The sequence below is a fragment of the Pholcus phalangioides genome, unplaced genomic scaffold (genome assembly GCF_987345545.1).
Source record: "Pholcus phalangioides strain wild (caught in Gottingen) unplaced genomic scaffold, Ppha-v1.0 ptg000008l_1, whole genome shotgun sequence".
Lineage (NCBI taxonomy): Eukaryota > Metazoa > Arthropoda > Arachnida > Araneae > Pholcidae > Pholcus > Pholcus phalangioides.
Genome location: NW_028301601.1, coordinates 58630789 through 58655249, shown reverse-complemented (window position 1 = coordinate 58655249; position 24461 = coordinate 58630789). Strand labels below are relative to the sequence as shown.

The 24461-nt window shown below is 39.6% G+C and overlaps 2 protein-coding genes and 1 pseudogene across 5 annotated transcripts in view; 2 read left to right on the top strand and 1 right to left on the bottom strand.

Moving 5' to 3' along the window:
- LOC149084654 (uncharacterized) overlaps nucleotides 1-24461 on the top strand; it is a 32229-nt gene that overhangs the window by 3964 nt on the left and 3804 nt on the right. Inside the window, exons 4-6 of the mRNA XM_089235358.1 lie at nucleotides 19870-19990; nucleotides 21396-21502; nucleotides 23424-23517. Coding sequence (XP_089091484.1) covers nucleotides 19870-19990; nucleotides 21396-21502; nucleotides 23424-23517 — 322 coding nt within the window. The remainder of the gene's footprint in view (nucleotides 1-19869; nucleotides 19991-21395; nucleotides 21503-23423; nucleotides 23518-24461) is intronic.
- Nucleotides 3328-14579, bottom strand: LOC149084656 (vascular non-inflammatory molecule 3-like). 4 transcript variants are annotated; one of them, XM_089235050.1, is made up of 3 exons: nucleotides 14270-14579; nucleotides 10130-10362; nucleotides 3328-4794 (listed from the first exon to the last, which is right to left on the bottom strand). In XM_089235050.1, exons 2-3 carry the CDS (start codon nucleotides 10352-10354, stop codon nucleotides 3421-3423), a joined length of 1599 nt encoding a protein of 532 aa, XP_089091176.1. In that variant the 5' UTR covers nucleotides 10355-10362; nucleotides 14270-14579; the 3' UTR covers nucleotides 3328-3420. The 4 variants fall into 4 exon arrangements, with proteins under 4 accessions (XP_089091176.1, XP_089091177.1, XP_089091178.1 ...); XM_089235051.1 differs by having other exon boundaries at nucleotides 14335-14574; XM_089235052.1 differs by lacking the exon at nucleotides 3328-4794 and adding an exon at nucleotides 4949-7176 and having other exon boundaries at nucleotides 14270-14529.
- LOC149084655 (vascular non-inflammatory molecule 3-like) lies at nucleotides 16388-19190 on the top strand (annotated as a pseudogene).

Below are 24461 nucleotides of genomic sequence, written 5' to 3'. Positions count from 1 at the left end.
GTCGATCCGAAACCGCTGAAACTATAAATATGGGTCATAAGTGCGTTCAAAGGTTATGCGGAGAATCACTGAAGCTATAAATACGAAATTTGGTCAGTAGTTTTATTTCATTACGTAAAGACTATCTGAAAGGTGTTTTTTTTTCAGAGTTCGACCCCTAAGGGGGTCATAACGGGCTTCAAAGATTATATGGAGCAATCATCGCTGAGTCGAAGTCGCTGAAGGTATAAATGTGGAATTTGGTTAGTCTTATATTTTATGATGTTCATACCAACTAAGATGGAATTTCTGAAAATTGAACCTCTAAGGAGGTCATGATGCTTTCAAATGTTATACGGGAGAATCATCACCGAGTAATTTTCAGATAACCAAATCCACGCGAGCGAAACCGCGGTGGAAATTTTCTAGCTGCTTCCTGGTCAGCAGAGGCTTGATCGCCAGTGATTTTTACCTTGCGTGATCCGAATCGTTTCTTGAGCCGGTGAAACCAACATTTACTTGCATAAACTTCTGATGAAGTGGACGTTTCACCAGCCCTTTTAGAGAATAGTAAAATTTTCCCCCTTTTTTCTGTTATAATATTACAATCAATTGGAATACCTTTTTTTAGCACAGTCCCGTACCCACAAGAAATATCATTTTTTGTACGAGAAACACATGGATCCCGTAGGCGATGCGAAGTTTTCACTACCACGGGTGCAGCTACAGACGATCAAATTTGAGATTCCTTTTGCTTGATATATCTCGCCGTTGATTCCGTAATGGCGGACCACAGCAGGTATTGTCTTACTTTCGCCAAGCATAGTCAATCAATCCACGAAATTTTTCACTTTTTCTTTTTTGTCTTTCAAAGCATTATCAGCAGCACTAGAAAAACAAGCCATCCTAAACACGTGAAAATGACGATTGTTATGATACCATAAATTTTCTCCAAAGAAGGAAAAAACCGCTAATATGGAAACCGCGAATACTGAAGGCTCTCTGACTACATAATACAACACACCACTAACCGAACCGAAAACCGTAATTGGTGGAACGGGGTTCCAATGGATAGTTATAATCCATCAAACCCCCTTTATCATGACTCTGCCAATTCCTGTGCAGTAGTGCGCTTTGCAATGATAGTTAGATTCTAATAAGGTGGGTGAAGACGTAGGTTCACCTGAGACACCTGAGACCCAAGGGTGTGGTTTTTTTTTCAAGCTCGGGTCTCAAGAGCCGAGCTATAATTTCGTAGTTTTCAAATGTTCATAGACCTGACAACACAGGTCGAGGCATGTGTATAAAATTCTTTGGTCTTTTTAATCGTGCTTTGTGTCTACTGTCGTATGATGAAATCTCCGCAAGGTGTTGAAATTCAGAATCGTTCAATTTATCAAATAAGTTCTTTGCCAGTTTCTTTGCAAATGACGTAACATCAGCCACTCCGGAATCACGTCTGATATAAACGTTTCTAACGTACCAAGGTAGTCCGGTGTATCTTCTCAGAGTCGTGTTCTGAAATCTCTCCGGAGCGATTATATTCATTTTCTTCGAGAACAACCAGACAGGCGCAGCATACAGAAGAATCGGTCTAATTGCTATCTTATACAGAATAATTTTATTTCGAATTGAAAGACTTGAGTGCCTGTGGCTTAGTCTGTTGAGCATGACCGAGGCCGCGGTCGCCCTACGGATGGCATCAACACACTGCCGGGAGAAACTGAATCTCTTGTCCATTATCACCCCCAAATATTTATTGTGAATGACTGGGTTGATTATAACTCCTTGTAGCTCTATGTGTGCTTGTTGTAGTAATGAGAACTTGTTAGTGAACAACATGAATTTGGTTTTATCTGCATTCAGTTCAACACGGGTTCGCACACACCAGCGCTCGACCAATCTTACCATTTCTTGCAAGTTTGAAAGGGCTTTGCCAGGGTCCTTATCTGTGCAACAAAGGGTGCTATCGTCAGCATAAATAGCGGTAAAACTCTTAGGGGCAACTGAGAAGTCATTCATATGAAAATTATGTAGAATACACACCACTAACTTCAGTTTTTGACCGGATTCAAATAAAATTACTTTTCATAGTTATTAATCGACAGTTTTACGGTACTACTTCAGTATTTTAATTACATATCATAATCGGTCTCATAAAACTAGACATTCGAAGAGAAATGACAATTAATTAATTAATGTTTTTTTTATTTCGGAGGCGTTTTGTTTTTCACTCGCTAGATGACGTGGTACAGCACGATCAAAGTTATTGGAATTGACTAGGGCCGGGAATCGATTAAAATGTTTAACTGGTGAGTACAAAAATTTTAATCGATCATTCAACTGGTTAATCTGCAAAGTTTTACCGATTAATCAACTGAATGATCAAATTTTAATGGAAAATTTTCCAATGCTAACAAAAAACGCGGTATTTATAATCCCATGGTATTAATTTTATGCTATAAAAATATTTTTATTCATTTCACCCATCCAGATGTAAGCAAATATCGGAATAGATCAAGAATTAACGCTGTCAGCTTGAAGCAACTTAATATGCTTAAAATATTTGTTAAATACGAAGAACTTTTTTAGCCAAAAGCCCTGTATAATTATTATTGTATTGTATTGTATTGGAATTTCTTCATTCTGATCTTTTGCCGTTCTTTTTAGAATATCAGTTATTTAGTTTTGTCACTGATTTCGAAACTTTCTCGATCTTCATACTCTTACTTGTATCACTAGAAATTGCACCCAAGTGGTATAAAATAATGGTATTATACTGGCGGCGAGGGAAAAAGATGGTTTCCCGATTACGAAAATTGCTGTTCACACACACAGTGGAGACAATACATTTTTGTCTTTTTCTTCTAAAACTTCCACCAGACTCTATTTTCAAACTAGAATCATCAGCAGTTTTCGTTGAATCAACTTGTGTTTGCTCCCGTGATAAAAATGTCATCAAAATATTAATTCAAATATTTTTAAATATGGTCTCATATCTTAAATTTTAATGTTATGAGCAGAAAATTCAAGCATTATTGTCATTATTGTATACATAGGTGACAGAACCTGAGAAGCTGATGCTATTTGAGCCTTCCAATAAATTTTGTAGGGGTGGCATGATGAGCCCTCTGAATAATTAATGAATGCACAATGAAACGCATCCCCCCCTCCTGCGTACGCTTGGGTCCCGTATATGAAGGGGGTGACTGGGAACTCTCAGCCCCCTCAATATTTTCTTCAAGTCAGTGCCTCTGATTCTATAGCTGTAAAATCTCATGTTATTTGGAAAATGAAGAGAAATTGGTAAATACGCTTCATCATCATTCCACAAAAAAGTGAGCCGCGGTATGAAAAAAAACATTTATCTTTTACAGTGCGTGGATTCTCACCCGAAAATGTTATCATGGTGATAGACAGGGTTTGTATACAGTTATTGAATTATCTGACGTATGGTGGATCGCGCGCGTAGCACCTGGCATTCAACGAGGCAACGAGCATAGGCTTGTCGCTGACACTTTCGTAGGCCAGTCGTCCGAAATAGCTTCCGTCGGTATTATCTTCGACGCTGAAACTCCATTCGTTGACGGGTGACAATCGAAATCCACGTTTCACGACGGACGGATAAACGAAGCTCGTCGTGAAGTTCGATTTCAGTTCGAGCTTCGTGAAGACGGTCTCGGAATGCGACGGGAATGTATTGCATTCGGAGCCGTTGAAACGATCGCACCGAACGACGAAGCATTTCTCTTCGCACCAGTAATAGCGGTCGAATGAGTTGTGGGTGCCGTTGAAAACCCCCAGGTAGAAAGACTCGTCCATCGAATCCGCCTCGTACGTCACGGTACAGCACAGACCGTTATTGCAGGCTTCGACGGTCCCTTCCGTCCCTGTCAACTCCCGGAACGTGTAGGTCGCTGTCGGTTCTTGAAGGCACCTGTAATCTTTCGTCACGTCGACTGGTTCGTCCAAGACTTTGTAATAGCAAACGTCTGGTATATCTTTACCTTCGTTGTCCAAATCCACTTTGTACGGCTCAGACCCGTTTCCTGATATGATGGTGATGCTACTAGCATTATTGTCGAAAGGGTACTCCTGGTAACGGTTTTTAGGTACCCTCGATACGACTAGTTTCGATAAACCATCCGGATTATAAGTATATTTCAGTGCTCCCATTTTACCGGTGAATATTCCACTTCCAACGGCAAATAACCCCGGAAGGTGTGTGTTCGCGACTATGTAATTCACCCCGTTGCCCAGGGCCCACGATGACCAATGTTGAACGGCAGTCAACAGTGGACGACTGTCGATCCACATAGTGGTCAGGAGAACGGTATCGATGCTCGCGTTACGACCGAAAGTGGCCATACGCTCGAACATGCTGTCGAAGCATATGAACATGGCGAAAGTGCCGAAGTCTGTTGTGAAAGTTGGATCTTGAACAGTAAGGGGAAGGTCCATTCCTTTCTCGAAGAATAGACGTTCTTTTCTGTAGACACCGATCAAAGTCCCGTCGCGGTCGAAAGCTACGTTGGCGTTGTGGTGCCAGAAACCGTCGTCCGGACACCTGCTGTGCTGTTCTTTGGTGCAGGGTTGTATGTCGCCCATGGCAGAAACGACAACAATCTGGTTTTCTCTCGCCATGCAGCTGAATCTACGTAAAATAGGACGTTGGGAAAATACTTCTATTTGTAGACAAGGGTTCCACTTCGCAAGCTTGTGATCCGGTATCGTCTCGAGGTAAGGTCTCAACTTTTCCCGTTCACCCATGGGTGGGAAGAACCCATATTCTGGAAACACAATCAGGTCAGCTTCCTACAAAGAAAGGAGCGATAATTTGGAACATCTGAGAGGCGAACAAAAGTTTTGTATCAGAGGTATGGGCATTGAGTAATACACATATATATAATACAAAATAATTATTCTAAAGTAGAATATATACGGGGCAATAAAACTAGAACACTGACAATTTTGCTAAAAACTGTTTTTATTATAAATAACACACATTACTAGATTACAGATACACAGATCGTCATTAAGTGAACGGTGCGGAACATTCAGAAACATAAATATGTGCCGTGTACCTAAAAACATCTTTGAATCACCGTCATGACTAGCGCCTGGATTATATGCACTAAAATAATGGCGAAATTTGCTCTAAAAATAATTAGAAATGCCAACATATGCACTAAAAAATTCTGAATAAGTTAAAAATTCAAAAATACGCACAAAAAAAGGAGAAAATATGCGTTGAATAAAATCAACATGCAAAAAAAAGCAGATATGTTTTTAAGATGCATATTTTACATTTTTTAGTGAAAAAATTCATTTGCAAAAAAATGTTACCCATACAGTATACATATTCTGCACATATGCAAATAACTCCTTCATACATTTTATACCTAGGAATTGTCGATTTCTACTTGGTGGTACTTTACGAAATTCCAATAACAAAAGAATTTCGGAGCTATTTCTTAAAACAATGGAACACTGACGCTAACTTTGGAAATACAATAAAACAGTTGATATTTTGGTTGAAAATATTGCAAAAACTTCTGGTAATTCGCTGAAAACCACCCGCGGAATAAAATACCGATGTTATGATAATATTATAAGCAATACTCATTTGAGAAATTGTAATAAAAAGTTACTGAGCTTTTAATAAACCTCCAAAAAAATTCACTTATTCTAGAAATTCTTTGATTTTATGTATCTATGTGCATTATTGCCAAAAAAGACCAAAATATGCGAATGCATAAGCATATATGCATTTGCACATGATCGGGGTTCTAGTGTCATGACGTTTCGATAATCTTCTCATCTTTTATCCTATCTTATGTATGGAGGATCACGATCGTAGCATCTGCCTTTCAAAGCCGCGTTTACCATGGGTTTATCGCTGTCGCTTTCATAAGTCAATCGTCCGGAATAGCCGTTGTTGTTCTTTACGACGTCGAAATTCCACTCGTCGACCGGAGCTAATCGGAATCCACTTTTCAGCACGGACGGATATACGAAGTCCGTCGTTAAATTCATGTTGAGTTCGAGCTTCCTAAAGACGGTCCCGGAATGGGCCGGGAATGTGTTGCACTCGGATCCGTTGAAATTATCGCATCGGACAATAAAACAAACCTCTTTGCACCAGAAATAGCGGTCGAATGAGTTGTGAGAACCATTGAACACTCCAAGGTAGAATGATTCGTCCATTGACACTGCATCGTACGTCGCCCTACAGCACAGGCCGTTGTTGCAGGCTTCAACGACCCCATTCGATCCGATCAGTTTTTTGAACGTGTAATTCGTCATCGGTTCTTGGAAACATCTGTGACCTTTACTATCGTCCTCCCCTAGAATTGCATAGTAGCATACATCGGGTATGTTCCGTCCCTCGTGATCTTCGTCAACGTCGTACGGCTTAGTTCCGTTGCTTGTGATGACAGTTATGCCCGCTTCGTCGTTCTGGGAAGTATTGAGATCTCGGTTCCGATTCTTCGGAAGGCTTGAAACGATGAGCTTCGACTGGTTGTCGATATTGAAAGTGTATTTCAAAGCACCCATTCTCCCGGCGAAAATGCCGCTGCCCGTAGTGATCCAGCCAGGTATTTGCACGTTCGAGACTATCAAATTGGCATCGTTTCCAATAGCCCAAGAAGAGAAATGCTGGATCGCCGTTAGCAACGGTCGGTAATCCATCCACATGGGTGACAAGATGACACCGTCGATGCTGGAGTTCCTGCCGGCACGAGCCATCGATGTAAATATACTGTCGAAACAGATGTACATGGCGAAATTGCCGAAGTCAGTGCTGAAAAAGGGGTCCTGAGCTACTGGAGGGAGGTCCATGCTCTCCTCGAAGAACAGGTGCTCCTTCCTTGAGACTCCGATCAGTGTCCCGTCTCTGTCGAACGCGACGATGGCGTTGTGGTGCCAGAAACCGTCGTCCGGGCACTTGCTATGCTGTTGTTTGGTGCAGGGCCGTATGTCACCCATGGGAGACACGACCACGATTCTGTTTTGCCTCGCTATGCAGCTGAGTCTGCGTAGAATGGGCCTTTGGGAAAATTCTACGGTGTCTGTGCAGGGGTTCCACTTCGCAATCTTGTGATCTGGTATCGTCTCGAGATACATTCTCATATCTTTTCGTTTGTCCATAAACGGGAAGAAACCATATTCAGGAAATGCAACCATATCAGCTCCCTGGAAAAATAAAAAAATCACGAAGTGACATTTTCTCTCTCCGACATCCGTGAATCACCAACTTGGGAACTGGACGCTGTAAATATTTGTTTAGTAATCATTCGTGCATCTTTCTTCATGGTGTTGACTTGGGGGGGGGGGCATTAAAGTATTACGCCAGCAGATTTTTAGCCTCCCTCCACCTCCTATCGCATATTGGGATCAGAGACGTGCGCGGGAGAAGAGACTCGTGCCATCCCCCCCCCCCTAGGAGATTAAAAATGTATTTTATTGGGGCAAAATTATTAAAATTAAGTTCAAATTTCGGAAGAGAAAATACGACAAATTCAATCTCACGCAGTTTGTATGTTATTAGTTGTAATACCCGGCGCTGCCCGGATTTTCTTCTATGAGGCATTTTGGATCGATCACGTGATATCTCCCTCTTTCTTTGAGGGACATGCAAATCGTGTTTTAAATATTTCGATTCCTCCCTTCCCCCCTCCCTCTTGAACTCCTAGTTATCCACATCTGCATGTTTCAGCTTCCAAAAATTGTTAGTTAAAGCTATGGAATTTTTTCGATGTACTTTACGGGCCCATAATTAATTTTAAAACATCCTAAACTATATCAATTTATGCACTTAATTGTTAAAAGACAATACGGAGAGCCACTTCCGTACGCTTCATACTTGAGAAGATATAAATCAAAAGTTGAAATCAATGTTATTGAATGGATATCCAACTCAAAAGTAGGTCCGGCTTATTGCTTCCCACTTAATTTTCTGGGCTTCGCATATTTCTAAGCGAACTCAATATTTCAAAAATCAAGAATTCAATATTCAATACAGTTTTTAAAATTATCGATGTGGCGGAAAACACCACTAAATTTCCGCATTTCTGCAGTAAAATTGCCAATTTTAACACTGATTTCTATGACAACCACCCTCAAAGCGATACTGATGATGAGTATGACGTCTATTCAAAAAGCCTCATTACTGGGAGTATTGAAAATGTGGCAAACCATTATAAAGGCATAAATATTATACACATACTGACAGCGTTAAATAAGTGACAAACCATTGTAAAGGCTTAACTTCACACGTCTGAAACGCATTGTTAGGGGGAACCACGATAACTAAAATGAATATTCCGAAAGTGATTGTTGAGGCTCAAAAGCCATTGTTGCCCGACAGTTTTTTGCCCATTTGGGGCATTTGCCCTGCTCTGAAATTTTTTTAAAGTAGCTTATTGTTCAAGTCGGGTCCCATTTGGCATATATGCAAAATTTGGCGACAATCGATCTAAAATTGTCGATGTATGGAGGGAACATACACACACACACACAGACAGATAGAAAATGAATTTTATATATATAGATTTAATTTTAATGCTTTAACTTTTGAGCAGTAGTTCATTGTACATACATTAAGTAACATCAAAAACACGGTCTGATTTTGACTTAAAGGGGCAAAGGGCACGCCCAGGCTAGGGCAATGTCGATTTGGGGGTAAAAATGTCTGGTGTGTAATGAATTTCTCTCAAATTTGAGCTTGAACAATTCCTAACGCTTCAAGAAATTTTGTTGTTTTAGTTAACAATTGAGCTCCCTCAGCGTCACTTTTGTCGTTCGAGCTTTTCCTTTTTGATACGTAAGGCTTTTATGGTCGCTTTGAAACATATAGCAATACGTTTAATCACTCACACACAAGCTCTTCCCTTAAAAAGGGAGCCATAGAAATCATCTGTTCCTCTCTTTCAAACTTTCCAATACCGACGAGATTAACGACGAGTAAACGAGGGTTTAATAACATTGTTATCTATAAAAGCTAAACGAAACGGACGAAAAATGACGACGAAACCGCAGTGACGACTTATTATGGTTCACTAGCTAACGAGGTTTTACTGTATACTTATTTATTTTTTGCCAGTAGTTAAAGGATAAACCATTATCTTATTTGTAATGAAACCGTGGCAGTCTACAAAGTATACAACACATTCCGCAACTTCAATTTCTAAGCATAGAAATTCCGATTACGAATCAATGTCCGAATAAGTTCATTCTGGCAAAAAATGTTTGTTTTTTGGCCCGCTCCTAAAAAAGTTTGCCCATCAGCGACTCAGGTCACCTTCGCGGACCGTACGTTGAGAACCGCTGCATTAGGTAAAACATATATTTTCCAGTAAGCAATGCCTACAAATTCATTGTTTGTTGCAGACACACTTCAACTCGGCTTTGGTTGAAGATAAGTGTGGTACTGAGAGTACGTCTGTTGACTTTTCTTTCATAATTGTACAGGGTGTCCTGCAAGTGCTAATGCGGCCTTTATCTCAACAACCGTCCGTCGTAGGGGTGTGGTTTGAGTTTACAAAAATGTTCCACAAAGGCGTTAAAAAATTACACTGTACCAGTTTTGAGAGTGAAAATACAGTGTGTCACAAAATAAAAAAATAAATAAAAAATTTTATACGGTCCCCACCTTGTCCTCTAACTGCCAATTAGAAAGTTGTTGCCCTGTATCTCCTGAGAGCAACAGAAAAAAATTCCATGTCTCTAAGTGCAATATAATTCCAAGATATTTGAATCCAAAAACCTAGAAAAAGTTATTAAAGAAGAGCAAAAACTAACCACCAACGTTCTATTTTCGCTCATCCTTTCCCAACTTTTCCCTGATTTTGGGATTCAAATATCTCTGCGAATATTGCACTTAAAAACATGGATTTCTTTTTTTTTTTGGAATCAGGGGAGACAGGGCAACAACTTTTTAGTTGGGAGTTAGAGCACAGGGTATGACTGTATAAAAATTTAGATTTTTTTTTATATTTTGCGACACACTGTATTTTCATGCTCAGGGAATTTTCGAACGTCTTTCGAGCATTCTTTTAAATTAGAACCATAGCTCTACGACGGACGGTTGATGAGATAAATGCCGTATTACAGGACACCCTGTATAGCATAAAATGTCGGAACATACCTTCGAACTCGCGACTTCGGCCGCTCTGCTGTAATAATCGAGATTCATGGCGACAACCTCGGCCGGCGTGTCGGTGCTGGAATTGCCAAGCCTGACGTGCTCGAAAACAGCCGCCGTGAAGAAATCATTTTCGGCTGAGATCGTCACGAGCCGAGGAGTGATCGTTGCGAGCGATGCTCCGGCCAGAAACAAAATCTGCGATGTGAACATCGCGAGAGAAGCCATGTTTATGTCTGCAACAAAAAATGACGTAGGATTTAAGATTATTGCATGATAAATAACCGAGAAATATTCATCAAAAAATAATTTCATTGAAATATAATCAAAATATTTCCAACGCATTCACACAAAAGAAATGCGACAGATGTGCGGTCGCTGCAAGAGAGCCACGAAATAAAACGTGATGAAGTGAGAGTTTTGAACCGTTTTTGGGGTGATTTTAATGAGATTTTTCTGAGCACACATTTTAAGTGAGTCGATGAATATGGTAACAATAACTGTTTTTAAGTTGCCAAGCCTAGCCACAAAATTCCAGTGTTCGGGGGAAAAAACCAACTCCATTCGTTTTCTCTCAATACAAAAAACCAGGCAAAAAGTGAAAAAGTAAAACAGGTCTGTGATAGAGGATAGTATTGTTTCTACCCTGTGGCTGTGGAGCCACACGCCCCCACCCCTTGTGGTCCCGGGATATTCTAATGACCACGGGTGAAAATCACGTTTAAGGGGAGCCACAAGAGGTTTAGGGCCACGGAGCACTTTCTTTCAAACTGAGCTCCAGTCTATCGCCATAGTCAATCATGCGGGAATTTTTTTAGTGCTGCTACCTATATTTCAAATTGTGAATGAAGTTTAATGATTGAAAACCATTGTAGGCCCGTTGCTCCCTGTGACTTTTTAACTGCGAGATCAGCGCGCATTCACGCCTCAAAGTTGGGAACCTCAAAAAACCGACTTCAGCCGGCCACCATTGTGGCGGCGAATGTTAGTACTTTCCCAATCCATCGGAGCTGTCCGTAAAACTAGGGCGATCTTAACCCCCGGGCCCATTCAGGCAGGGCGAGGGGCCTCATATCCGTAAGGAGGAGGGGGTTGCACGAAGAGATCTAATTATCATCTTCAAATTTATTACAAACACACACATATTACAACATATAATACAGACGCAATACACAAAAAAACATATATATTACCATTTACATATTAGCCCAAGGGATTACATAATCCGTCCAGGGCATATTGATAGTGTAGTATATATTGGGGTTGACAACAGACCAATGGTGTATATAATTAAGATATAATATTCAGTCCTCACATTACATTCGTAAAGACAGAAAAAAAGATGCATGTGTGTAGTGATTTTTCCCTTTTTTGAATTTGTGTAGTGATTTTTCCCTTTTTTGAATTTGTGTAGTGATTTTTCCCTTTTTTGAATTTGTGTAGTGATTTTTCCCTTTTTTGAATTTGTGTAGTGATTTTTCCCTTTTTTGAATTTGTGTAGTGATTTTTCCCTTTTTTGAATTTGTGTAGTGATTTTTCCCTTTTTTGAATTTGTGTAGTGATTTTTCCCTTTTTTGAATTTGTGTAGTGATTTTTCCGTTTTTATTTCGTTATTCAATCTACAGTATTCTTTAGGTGCTATGTATATGAATTGTTTTTGTATTATGGTTCTCTTTGGTTTAATTATGGCGTATTGAATTCCGTGTTGTCTTGTTTGTCGCTGCTGGTGTTTAATTTTGAACCAGTCGGGATTTTTCTGAATAAAGAATAATATTTTGTAAAGATAGAGTTTATTGATGTTAAATCTATAATCATTGTGACAGTCTTGGATTATATTTATTTTTTCTGATATATTATTCACAACTTTTCTCAGAGTGTTTCTTATTATATTTATATTCGAGTCATAATCACCGCCCCATACCGATGTACCATATTGTATGACTGGTAAAATCCATGCGAAATAAATAGTACGAAGAAATTTAGGGGATATAATATTTTCCAAGCAGTAAATCCTGGTATTGATGTATTTTAGTTTATTGCTTACTGTCACCGCTTGAGTCTTCCATTTAAGGTTTTTATTAAAAACGATTCCTAGATGGTTTAGGGATTCCTTAACTTCAGTACAGCGACACTCATTGCGTGAGCAATGACCTACATGATATTGTATTGTTACTGGTTCTATATTTCTGTTATTATATAATTGAAAATGCATAAATTTAGTTTTATTTAAATTAAGGGTCAATTTATTATATTTTAGCCATTGTGAAATTACTGTCATATCATTTTCAGCTTTATATTTAAGGTTTAGGTTATCATTATCGGAAATGAAGAGCACTGTGTCATCTGCATAACTAATAATATTTTCATTCATTTGTAGGTGTTGTATATCATTTACATACATCAAAAAGAGTATCGCTCCGAGTACCGATCCCTGTGGGACACCGCTTACTATTTGCTTAAAAGATCCTATTTCATTTTTAATTTTAATTGCCTGTTTTCTGTTCGTTAAGTGGCTTTTAAACCAGTCGTGTATTTTTCCTCTTATACCAGCCTTATTAATTTTGTCCAGAAGTATTTTATGGTCAACGCTGTCAAATGCTTTACGTAAATCCAAAAAAACAGCAAGGGTTGTTTTATTGTTATTGACATTCTTGTAAATGTATTCAGTGGCTTTTAGAACTGCCATTCCTGTGTTTCTATTTTCAAGAAATCCAAATTGGTTTTTTGCAAAGTAAGAGTTAGAGTTGAGGAAATCCATAATTTTCATTTCCATAACCCGTTCTATGAATTTAGACATAATTGGAAGTATCGATATTGGGCGATAATTATTATAATTATTAATATTTCCAGTTTTGTGAATAGGTCTAACAATGGCATATTTAAGTTTTTCAATAAAAGTACCTTCAGTAATTGAAGTACTGATTATATGTGTTATGAACCGCAGATGATGTTTACAAACTATTTTTAACATTCTAGCATTAATGCCATCGTATCCAATTGCTTTGTTATAATTTGATTTTGAATGTAGATATGTAAGCAGTTACTTCCAGCCAAGTATGGGGCCAAAAATAGCACTTTTCATAGACACCCATAATACTGAGACGGCGATGCATAACACCCCCCTCCCCTAAGAACGAAGCTCACTGAACTCTAGCCCAGTATATGCATGGATGAGGTGCATGTATGGTTTAGTATCCCAGGATATGCGTGGACCCATGGTGGTATGCCGGAAGGTTCGATTGCAGGTCCATAGGTTCGTCCCGTATTTTACGCAGACCTTGATTCGATAAGCAGAAGGGTCCAGATCTGTGGTGGGGGGTAGGGGGGCCCTGATAACGCGAGGGGCCTCCAAAAATAAAATATTGTCCGAAGAAAGCCATGGGCTGAAAAAACTAGAACTGACTGGCCCTTGCACCCACGACTTCAATTGGAAAAACTAGAATTTCTTTGATTGTAGTGAAAAAAAAAAACGCACAACATTTTGCCTGTGACTTGAATCCGCCGAGACGTCACCGATTCCTCCGATTTTTTGCGTCTTTTCCACATGTTGAGAAAATTTAAAATTCAGTTATTTTAGCTCCTAAGATGTGGAAAAACCTCAAAAATTTCAATTATATTCATATTCCTTCAAACAACACTGAGTAAATTTCTTCCGGTGCAATTAATAGAGGAGGCGTAAATTGTACTTATTTATATTTTTTTTCAAAAGACAAATTTCAATTCTTTCTCATATTTTTTCAATTTTTACAGTGATGGTTCGAATTGGCTGAATCACAGCTAATTCTTTTTACTGACGTTGTATATTTCTCAGTAATGACTAATTAATTAGTGTCCAACCATTATTTCGAAGCCGTGTCACAATCAACATTATTTTGTATATTCGTGCCACTCTACGAATTTTAACACTGAGATATTATACGTCCCGTTTTTACGGGATACGAACATTCTCTCCGTTCCTACAAAATATTTTTCGACTCTGCCCTCTTTTCTTAAAAATATTCAGTTCAAGTAAAAATGAAACTGTTATAAATGAATTCTGAAACTGTTATAAATGAATTCTGAAACTGTTATAAATGAATTCAACGCGCTAAAATAACACATATACGTTTATCGTGTAAGTTGAAACGGAAAGAAGTCACTCACCTGTGATCTATGACTTGAACGAATATCAAACTAGCTGTGTATTAATGAAGAGTGTTTATGCATACTTGTATACTAATGAAGCGTCTGTGACAACAGCAATATATTACACCGGTAAAGAGTTTCCTCGTAGAGTCTCGACAAATCAGAAGCGAGAGACGAACTCAATGGAGTGATGGATGCTGAAATCGTGGGGAAAAACCCGTTTACAATCTCATTATTTCAATCTCGGTCCATCAACGGGGAGTGTTTTGTTTTTGTTTTTTCCATTGAAAGAATGTTTCGTAATGGAATCTCTTTCGCACGCAACTTATCGCCGGAAAAGAAACAAAACCAAACACGAGAACGAGTTTCTGTGTTTATTTTTCGTCCAAAGGTCGAGAACACGCGTCACTGCAGACACACTTGTGTGTTTCGTTTCTATTTATTACATATATTTTTGAAAAAACAAGACCCCCTTTTTTTCTTCCGAGGAAATATTGCAAGAAGAAAGTGAACTTAATGAAGGATTTTCATTTCGCAAATGAGAGTAAACGAAAGCATCAAAATTAGAGTGGATCGTATGTTTTACTGTTTTACATTTTCATGATGATGAAATGATTGAGTAAAAGTACAGTCAAACCTCGTTAATGAGTCACTCTTAGGATGCAAAAATATGGCTTAGTAAGCGGAGTGACTCGTTAAACGGAGTAAGCCATAGCTGTGCAAATTCATACCTGAGGACAATTGGGACTTCCAAAAAGTGACCCGGTAAGCGGAGTGACGTGTTAACCGGGTGACGCACTAACGAGGTTTGACTGTACTACCGACATATCAGATTGCGACTCTAATAAATATGCATTATACAAAGTGGGCAAAAAGTCTGTAGAAACTTTAAAAATTCATAAAACCCGGAAAAATAACCGAAATAAAAAACGGTTTTGCAGGGTTAGCATCGCTAAGGTCACGGGGATTTTATTTAAGACGGGGGGGGGGAAACTAAAAAAAACAGCCGATAGGTGGCACTGACGTACACAAGTCAAAAATTGTGTAAAGAAAAGATACGCAAAGAAAGAACAGACTGCCTCCAAATCATCCAAATCGTTTATTACAGCGGTATGTGTACCACAAGGGGATAACACATTGCAGGGGAGTCACAAATCCAGCAACGGCAGAGTGCAGCAGGTCCACATACAACGATTTACAACGGTGAACTGGTTGTGGATTAAGAGAGCAAGTTCTTATAACCGTCTTATTTGCATATTTCCACTGAAGTCACTCGTACCAGTGCCACCTATCAGTTGTTTTTGAGTTTTTTTCCCTGTCTTAAAAAAATTCCTGGGACCTAGCGATGCTAACCCTGCAAACCGTTTTTTATTTCGGTTTTTATGAATTTTAGAAGTTTCTCCAGACTTTTTGCCCATCCTGTACATTAGGACCCCTTTAGGTGTTGAATTTTGAAAACCCTTTCTTTGGCGAGCGTTTACATTGGGAAACAAAAGTACTGACCAAATTCCGTATTTATAGCTTCAGCGGTTTCGGCTCGGTGATGCTGAATCAATCAAGACTTGCCAGTTTATAATAGATAGATGGCTGAATAATTTATGTTTGATCAGAACGAAATTTATAAATCCGCAAAAAAATGGTAATGTTTCAGCCAATTCTACCTCTCCAACACAGCGAGAAGTTGGCAAAACAGAGTAGAGTTTCATCTGTGCGTGTACCGATAAATATCGAATTGAAAAATATGGAATTTTTGCATCAAATTTTGTTGGTGAAATTATTTTGAATTCTTAATCAATTCTTTTATGCGGCCTTTTTATGTTATTATAAGTTTTTAACACATTTAAGCAATATTCTTACATGTTACTGCAATTCAAATGTGGTATATATGATGATGAGACATCATGACCAAATCCACGCTATGTTTCTTTATCGCAATTCTACCAATAGCCATATAATATAAAACATCATTTTTTATCCATTTCATATACTTAAAATCTCTTTAATCACATAATCTGCACCCTGCCGTTAAAAAATCATAATATTTATTGTTTCAAACAGTTTTCAAGAATATGCAACGAATTCCAAGGAGAGTACAGAGTTTTGACCACGTTTTCCGTAAAAAGGAACCACTGTGCGATGGGTGAACGGGAAAAGTTGAGACCTTACCTCGAGACGATACCGGATCACAAGCTTGCAAAGTTGAACCCTTGTGAACAAACAGAAGTATTTTCCCAACGTCCGATTTTCCGTAGATTCAGCTGCATGGCAAGAGAAAATCAGGTTGTGGTCGTTTCTGCCGTGGGCGACATACAGCCGTGCCCCAAAGAACAGCACAGCAAAGGTCCGGACGACGGTTTTTGGCACCACAACGCCAACATAGCTTTCGACCGCGACAGGACTTTGATCGGTGTCTACAGAAAAGAACGTCTGTTCTTCGAGAAAGGAATGGACCTTCCCCTTACTGTCCAAGATCCAACTTTCACAACAGACTTCGGCACTATCACCATGTTCATATGCTTCCACAGCATGTTCGAGCGTATGGCTACTTTCGGTCGTAACGAGAGCATCGATACTGTTCTCCTGACCACTATGTGGATCGCAGTCGTCCACTGTTGTCCGCCGTTCAACATTGGTCATCGTGGGCTCTGGGCAAGGGGACGAATTACATAGTCGCGAACACACACCTTCCGGGATTATTTGCCGTGGAAGTGGAATATTCACCGGTAAAATGGGAGCACTGAAATATACTTATAATCCGGATGGATTATCGAAACTATAGTCTGTTTCAGGTTAACTTTGCAGTGAAGAGAAAGGTAGAGAGTGTATTCCTTCGCCGCAAAATATAGTTCTCATATATCGGAGGTTTAAGATGAACCTTTATACATAATATTTCAATTTTTTCTATGATTTTGAAAAAAATACTGAAAAAAAGTCGTTTTGAACCGATGTTTACTTGTTTAAAATTTTTAAATTATAAAAAATATTGGTTACCATTATTAAAAATCCATAGCAACGGCAACGACACTCTGGCGCGATATCCTAGAAATTTTCCCCGCCAAAATCACTGTCGTGTTTTTTTTCGTTACACAATTATATACTGTATATATACATTTTTTTTTTCGTTATTTGGTTGAATTTTCCATAACGATACAATTTTTCATTCAGTTTTACATGCAGTTGTAGGCTTACATAAAAACGAATATTCAGATATTATTAATAATAATTACGGTCCACAGTGGTTTGGGCTTTCATCTGTTATGTGACAGTTGTGTCTTAATTTTCACCAGAGATAGCCACGCTAAAGTTCTCTGCTCTTCCATTCCTGAATACTATATTTTTGGTTTTTGAATATTCGTTGTAAACAAAACTCCATAAGAATAATCCGTAATAACCATGAGCAGCACATCGACCGTAACAAAAGACTAAAGCTGTCGGGAAAACAAGTGGCATCGACGTATACCATTCGGGGAAAGGGGAGGTCGAGTGACGGAAATTTCGGCAAGAAAAGTGAGTAAAAAAATTCTAAACTTTTCCGTATCTTTATTATTATTTGGTGCTATTCCTGCATTTGCATGTGAAAACAGCGTTAACCTGCTTCTTCTTAATTTATTTAACATTAATTTTTTCCATATAAATTGAAGAAAAAATTAAAAATCCCCAAGTTTTTGAGAGCCATGGTTAATATACAGTATTTTAAAATTACACGTTGCTTTCATAATATTGTTTAGATTTTTTTTTTGTAAATAAATTTCAGCTGAGGGAAGGGAAATATTGCAGAAAAATATGACTTTTTTGAAATTTTTAATGTTACTTACGGCACATCAATGAAGAGTAAGTGACACGCTGATAGAAGATAATTATTTTTTCTAAATTTTAAAACATTTTCTAATCAAAACACAAAACAAATGATTTCAAAAACCTCACTTTAATTTCTGAAAGTATCGGCAGTGGTTTGCTTTTAATTCTATAATTATTACTAATTTAACTGTGCAATTACGTTACACGTAAAAAATATTTTTCTCAGTGAGATTGGCGAGAATCGGCCATACCTTACCGAGGCTACGCATCGATACATTGGTTAAGAGGCTTTCGTTCCCATAGCAACGAGTGATGCGGTTCCCTCGTAGCTTCCCCTTCACTGCAAAGTTAACCTGAAACGGACTATAGTCGTATCGAAGGTACCTAAAAACCATTACCAGGAGTACCCTTTCGACAATAATGCCAGTAGCATCACCATCATATCAGGAAACGGGTCTGAGTCGTACAAAGTGGATTTGGACAACGAAGGTAAAGATATACCAGACGTTTGCTATTACAAAGTCTTGGACGAACCAGTCGACGTGACGAAAGATTACAGGTGCCTTCAAGAACCGACAGCGACCTACACGTTCCGGGAGTTGACAGGGACGGAAGGGACCGTCGAAGCCTGCAATAACGGTCTGTGCTGTACCGTGACGTACGAGGCGGATTCGATGGACGAGTCTTTCTACCTGGGGGTTTTCAACGGCACCCACAACTCATTCGACCGCTATTACTGGTGCGAAGAGAAATGCTTCGTCGTTCGGTGCGATCGTTTCAACGGCTCCGAATGCAATACATTCCCGTCGCATTCCGAGACCGTCTTCACGAAGCTCGAACTGAAATCGAACTTCACGACGAGCTTCGTTTATCCGTCCGTCGTGAAACGTGGATTTCGATTGTCACCCGTCGACGAATGGAGTTTCAGCGTCGAAGATAATACCGACGGAAGCTATTTCGGACGACTGGCCTACGAAAGTGTCAGCGACAAGCCTATGCTCGTTGCCTCGTTGAATGCCAGGTGCTACGCGCGCGATCCACCATACGTCAGATAATTCAATAACTGTATACAAACCCGGTCTATCACCATGATAACATTTTCGGGTGAGATTCCACCCACTGTAAAAGATAAATGTTTTTTTTCGTACCGCGGCTCACTTTTTTGTGGAATGATGACGAAGCGTATTTACCAATTTCTCTTCATTTTCCAAATAACATGAGATTGAACAGCTATAGAATCAGAGGCACTGACCAGAAAACATTGAGGGGGGGGGGGGGCATTCATTAATTATTCAGAGGGCTCATCATGCCACCCCTACAGAATTTATTGGAAGGCTCCGAGACTTCGGTATAATGCATAATCACCGGTAAAACTGATCTTTTTTAGCATAAACCAAATTTACCAATAACACTTGGGTATTATGTATAATCACCGATAAAAAAGTGATGATATTTTGAACATCTATCACCTTTACCAACGACACTTGGGTATTATGAAAATCACGGGTAGCAGTGAATTCATCAAACTTGTGAAAACAATCGGTGATTATGCATAATAATGGCTACTATGCTGCATAATAACCGATCCCTTGCATTTATCGTTAACATATTGTTATCTACACACAAAATGGACAGAATATTTCACTCTGAAGAAGTCTTCTCTGCATACATCTCACACTAAAATAATGATGATAAGAAGTTTTTCCTTCATCCGTCGTGTATGTTAGCACTCGCTCATGTTATCAGCACGAGATGCAGCGCCGCTTTATCACGTGTCAAACTCCCGAAAGTCTAAAGATTTTGATTTATTTTGTATTCAGATACTAGGTCATGGTCCGTCCAAAGTGATGGGAGTTTGGTCCATATTGACGGCTCCCGTGAGGTTTTGTTTCGCAACCATTTCCTGGATCACCGATTCCTGGATTATTGCCATATTTTCTGGTAAGTTCTTTTATTTTACCCGTCTTTTAAAGCCGGATCCCCCACCAGCAGAACTCTACAGAATTCCAAAGTGCAAGAACCGGTTTTGTGGTGTGGGTACGCAAAATTTACCATTTAAATCACCCGAGCATGCACCATCTATAGCAGAAGGCCTCCACGTGAAGCTCGTGATGTCACTGAAGAAGGTCATCACAATTAAGGTCTATAGCTATTGGATATAGCAGGCTGGCGCATGCGCCATCTTTACTCTTTTTTTGTAGTATATCGAATGACTGTAGGCGAGGTTACCTTCTTCAGTGACGTTATGAACTTCGCGTGGAGGCCTTCTGCTGAAGATGGTGTTGCCCGAGCTGTGCTAGCCACAGGTCAAAGCCTGTTTTTGCTCTACGAAGGTCTGCAGCGTTTTGCTGGTAAGGATTCGGTTTAAAAACTCAGGTGCTGTTCCAGAGGAGCGGTGCGTGCGATTTCTTTTCCTCCCATGGATTCAAGCTAAAAAAAAGTTGAAATTCGGGTTTTTAACCAACCGGAGACGACGTGGGTTTCCAGAATCGGAAACACGGACGCACTAGGTTAACACTCCAAGGCGGCAAATGGGCATCTACTCCTTATGGTTTCAAACATTGTCTGTTATTTATAATAAGTCCGCGTGACAATTCTTGAGATTTATTCCAAAAATCATAAATCTTCCCGGTTTCAAGAACTTGATCAACAAAAATCTGACGATATGTAATAAAGCCTGGTCCACACCCACAGAACCCCGCATAGTTCCGCAGCTTGTAAATCGATTTTTGGGGTTTTTTCTACGCGAAATTAACCATTGAAATCAACCGCGGTCTGCTAGCCATGCTTAAAAACGGCTTTTTCACTGCGGAGTTCTGCGGGTGTCGGGATGGCTGTCAAGTCATTCCAATATACGTGTGTTTCTTTCCCTCTACTCAAAATGTCTACTTCTCCTCTCCTGGACCGAATTTCTCCACCTGAACTTTCCAGTGGAGAAGTTCTACAGGTCATTAACGTGATGATAATTTAACACATGAAATGACATTTCAGCATTCGAAACATACAGGTGTGTTATCATTTGTTTACAGTCCCGCTGGTGATTATGGCGCTTATGACGGCTGCCTTGAACGTCATCGTGTTTTTTGAAGAAGTCTTGATATTTTTCTTCTTGATACCCTGGATACCAACCTACAGGTGATGTGATTATGGTACTATTCTCTTCTCAATCACCATATGTTTAATCCATTTTATTTCTCTCTCAGTCATAGGCAGATTTCTAGCTGCGGGACGGGTCACATTACACATACAAGTTTCTGGCCCGTGGATTGAAAAGTCTATACGCACCACTAGTATATTCTATAGTCATTCATTTCAGTAATGTTTTTTTTTTTTACTGACATTCCAGGATAGGACAAGTGCTGTGCTTTTTCAAGAAAGTGGGATTGCCCGATCGGATCGTTATTGCGGTGTACGTGGCCTATGCCATCGTCCTCGTCGTAATGGACCTCGTTGGTGAGTCGAAGAAATATTTTATTCCAACTGAATTTAACTTGAACGATTCAAGGAAACGCGAGTCATTTTTGAAATATGTATGGCTCGCACGCACGGGTAGGGTTGGGCAAGGGTACAAATCCACCCCGCCAATCATTGGAGGGCGGCCAAAGTAAGGAATGAGGGGGGGGGGGGAAAGATATTTTCACTCGAGAGAGAGAGAGAGAGAAAGAGAGCAACTGCGAAAACCCGAAATTGGCCAACTCGTGAAATGGCCAAAGTCCGATAACAAAAGACAGGATCCGGGATCATCGCCAAGTTGGCGTCCACGTTAACGTTAGTTATGGCACCCCATCAAACCTAGTAACGAATTTTTAATTTTTATTCTCCAAAATTTGGCAGAAAAACTGCGTTTATAAAATTATTTTATGGTTTTTCTATCAAAATCACTTTTTTTCCTCTCTCGTCAAATGGGGTTAATTTGATACAGCTGCTATATATAGACATGTATCACACGTTGGCGATTAAAAATGAAATGGATTTGGCTCTTACCGGGCCGTCTTCACGAACTATTCCATGATACCGCTATTTTGCCATCTTTTATAATTGCAAATACGGATTCTGTTCCACCAGGGACTCTGGTGCCGTCAGTAGAGATTTTATGTTTTCCCTCTGAGCCAGGAAGTCACCAGCAGTGTCGTCTTAACGCATGGGCCCACCCGGGCACGGCCCGAGGGCCTCAAGAGAAGAGGGGCCTCACAAAAACGAGAACCGTGTGAAATTTTCGAGAATTGGCCAGATAGGGCCTCAGAAAAATTACTTGGCCCAGGGGCCCATGATGCTCTTTAGACTGCCCTGGTCACCAAATGCTGTTGGAGAAACTTGGCCACCCACAGTATCTACACTCGGATGGTATAGCCAAGAGCTGTGCCTATGCTCACACACAGCTGAGAGTTTGATTTTCTTGTTCGAGTTTATTGGTTGGCCCATATATACCTGATAGACACTATCTCCAGATTAAGCACATCGATGAATATTCTTTTCGTTCTTGGAACCTATGGCAATGGATCTCGAACCTTATTCACCCGTGACTCTCTTGCCCAGTTCACGGATCACGGTTCCGGCTTCCCAGAATAGTTTGGTGGATATTTTCCCACATAAAAGAACCACCTCAAAGCAGTATTCTCACAGGTCAATCTCCGGATTGCCGTGATCCCCCTGACAAAGGTTTGGTGACTCTTCTAGGAGCCGCGATGCACGCTTTGAGAAACACTGACCTACGGGATCGCGAAGAATGTCAATGCGACGTGATATGTGCCAAAATTTCTAGAAAATCACAGACATAACATGACCAAGACTTATTTGGTCCCAATCCCTCTGCCAATTCTCTAGACCTGAACCAAATCGATCCCATTTGGAGAACAACTCTATCATCATCGTTCTCTCTCTATGAATCTTCCACCACGCGCTGACAGCTACTGAATATGATAGGCCACCGCCTATCATATGACCCAAATGATAGGCCACCGCCTGAAAATCGTTTTTCCTGGATATGAGCTGGTGGTCGCATTAATTCGACTCGACTCTGTATAATGTAAAAGAAATTACGAAACCAACAGTTGAATCGAGAAAACCGGTCCGTATCTACAAATGACAAAGGCGTATTTTGGCAAGCTAATGGGTCAATTGTCCCCCCCCCCCCAAAATATTGCTACGTTGCAAAGACCTACGTTTGCGTAGACACAACATTTGTCAGCATGAAGTTCGACAAAGGTGTTAGAAGGTTATGGTTGTATTGCAATTAGCAATACGTTGCTAGAACTCAAAGATCTAATATTTTTTTGCGCAATTTTATATCAAAAAAACGAAACTAAATCTAGAATTCAATGATGTGTGTATTATTTTTTCTTTTAGTTAAACTAATGTTAATTCTATTCATTAGCCCTGGAGCTGCGTTACCTGGACGTTGCTGAACAGCTTCAAATGAGTTTCGCTGAATTCCGCAGCAACCTGTTCACGTCCCTGAAGCTGTTCGTGTAAGTGCAGGTATATAGTTGTTTATCACACTCATTCCAATGCAAAATGAATCAAATAACGTTTAATGATCACAATCAGGGGTGCACGACCTTTTCAGTCCGTGGGCCAAATATGCGGTATATCTGCCGCTCGCGGGCCCATAATTGGTATGTACAGGGTGTCCTTGTAAGTACGTCGTAATGTGGCCATTATTTTGAACCATTACTTATTGTATGAATAAAAATTCTTCATTTTACTAATTAACCTCATCAAGCCAAAATTTCCCTCAAAAATTTCCCTTTTTTGAATAAGTTTTTCCCTACAAATTCAATCATACATATTCAAGAATATGAGAGTGGAACGGAAGAAGAGGGTGGCGAAATCTGTACAGCCTACGGGCAGCAAAACCATAAATACACAGTGCTGGAGGACGCTCGAGCACTTCCAGTACTTTGAGGCACGGGGGCGGCAAAATGCTGTTTGCCCCGGGTGGCCAAAATCCTAGCTACGGCCCTGTCAGAAGATGCTCGAGCACCTCAGGATTGATTCAGAAATCAAAATTCCTCATGTAAAGCTTAAGACGAGCGCCCACGGGCTTCAAACACTTTCGAAATGTCCCGGATCTACGATAATAATGAACGAAACAAAAAGATAAAATAAACAGTTAAAAGAAAAAATTATGAAAATTGCATTTTATTGGAGCTTCATATTATTGATATTAATCATATTTCCATAGACATATTTTCATCGAATTTTTAAAATAAATTGAAGCACTGAACTAAAACCTTATGACGAGTTGAGAGTGAAAAATGATCTTCTCTCTCCCCTTTCAAAAATAAATTGAAAATATAAAAACCCCTTATACAAGGATTATCTTTCCCCTTTATTGGATCATGTAGATTACCTGAAGACGCATTAAACAGTCATGGTTCTTAAATTTTTTTAGATATTAATGTTTTAAGAG

Excerpts from the sequence above, each read along its gene's own strand:
- LOC149084656 (XM_089235050.1), bottom strand. The coding sequence starts at position 10,354 with ATGGCTTCTCTCGCGATGTTCACATCGCAGATTTTGTTTCTGGCCGGA. Across the intron at positions 4,795-10,129 it reads CCGAAGTCGCGAGTTCGAAG|GAAGCTGACCTGATTGTGTT; the intron begins GTATGTTCCGAC and ends CTTTCTTTGTAG.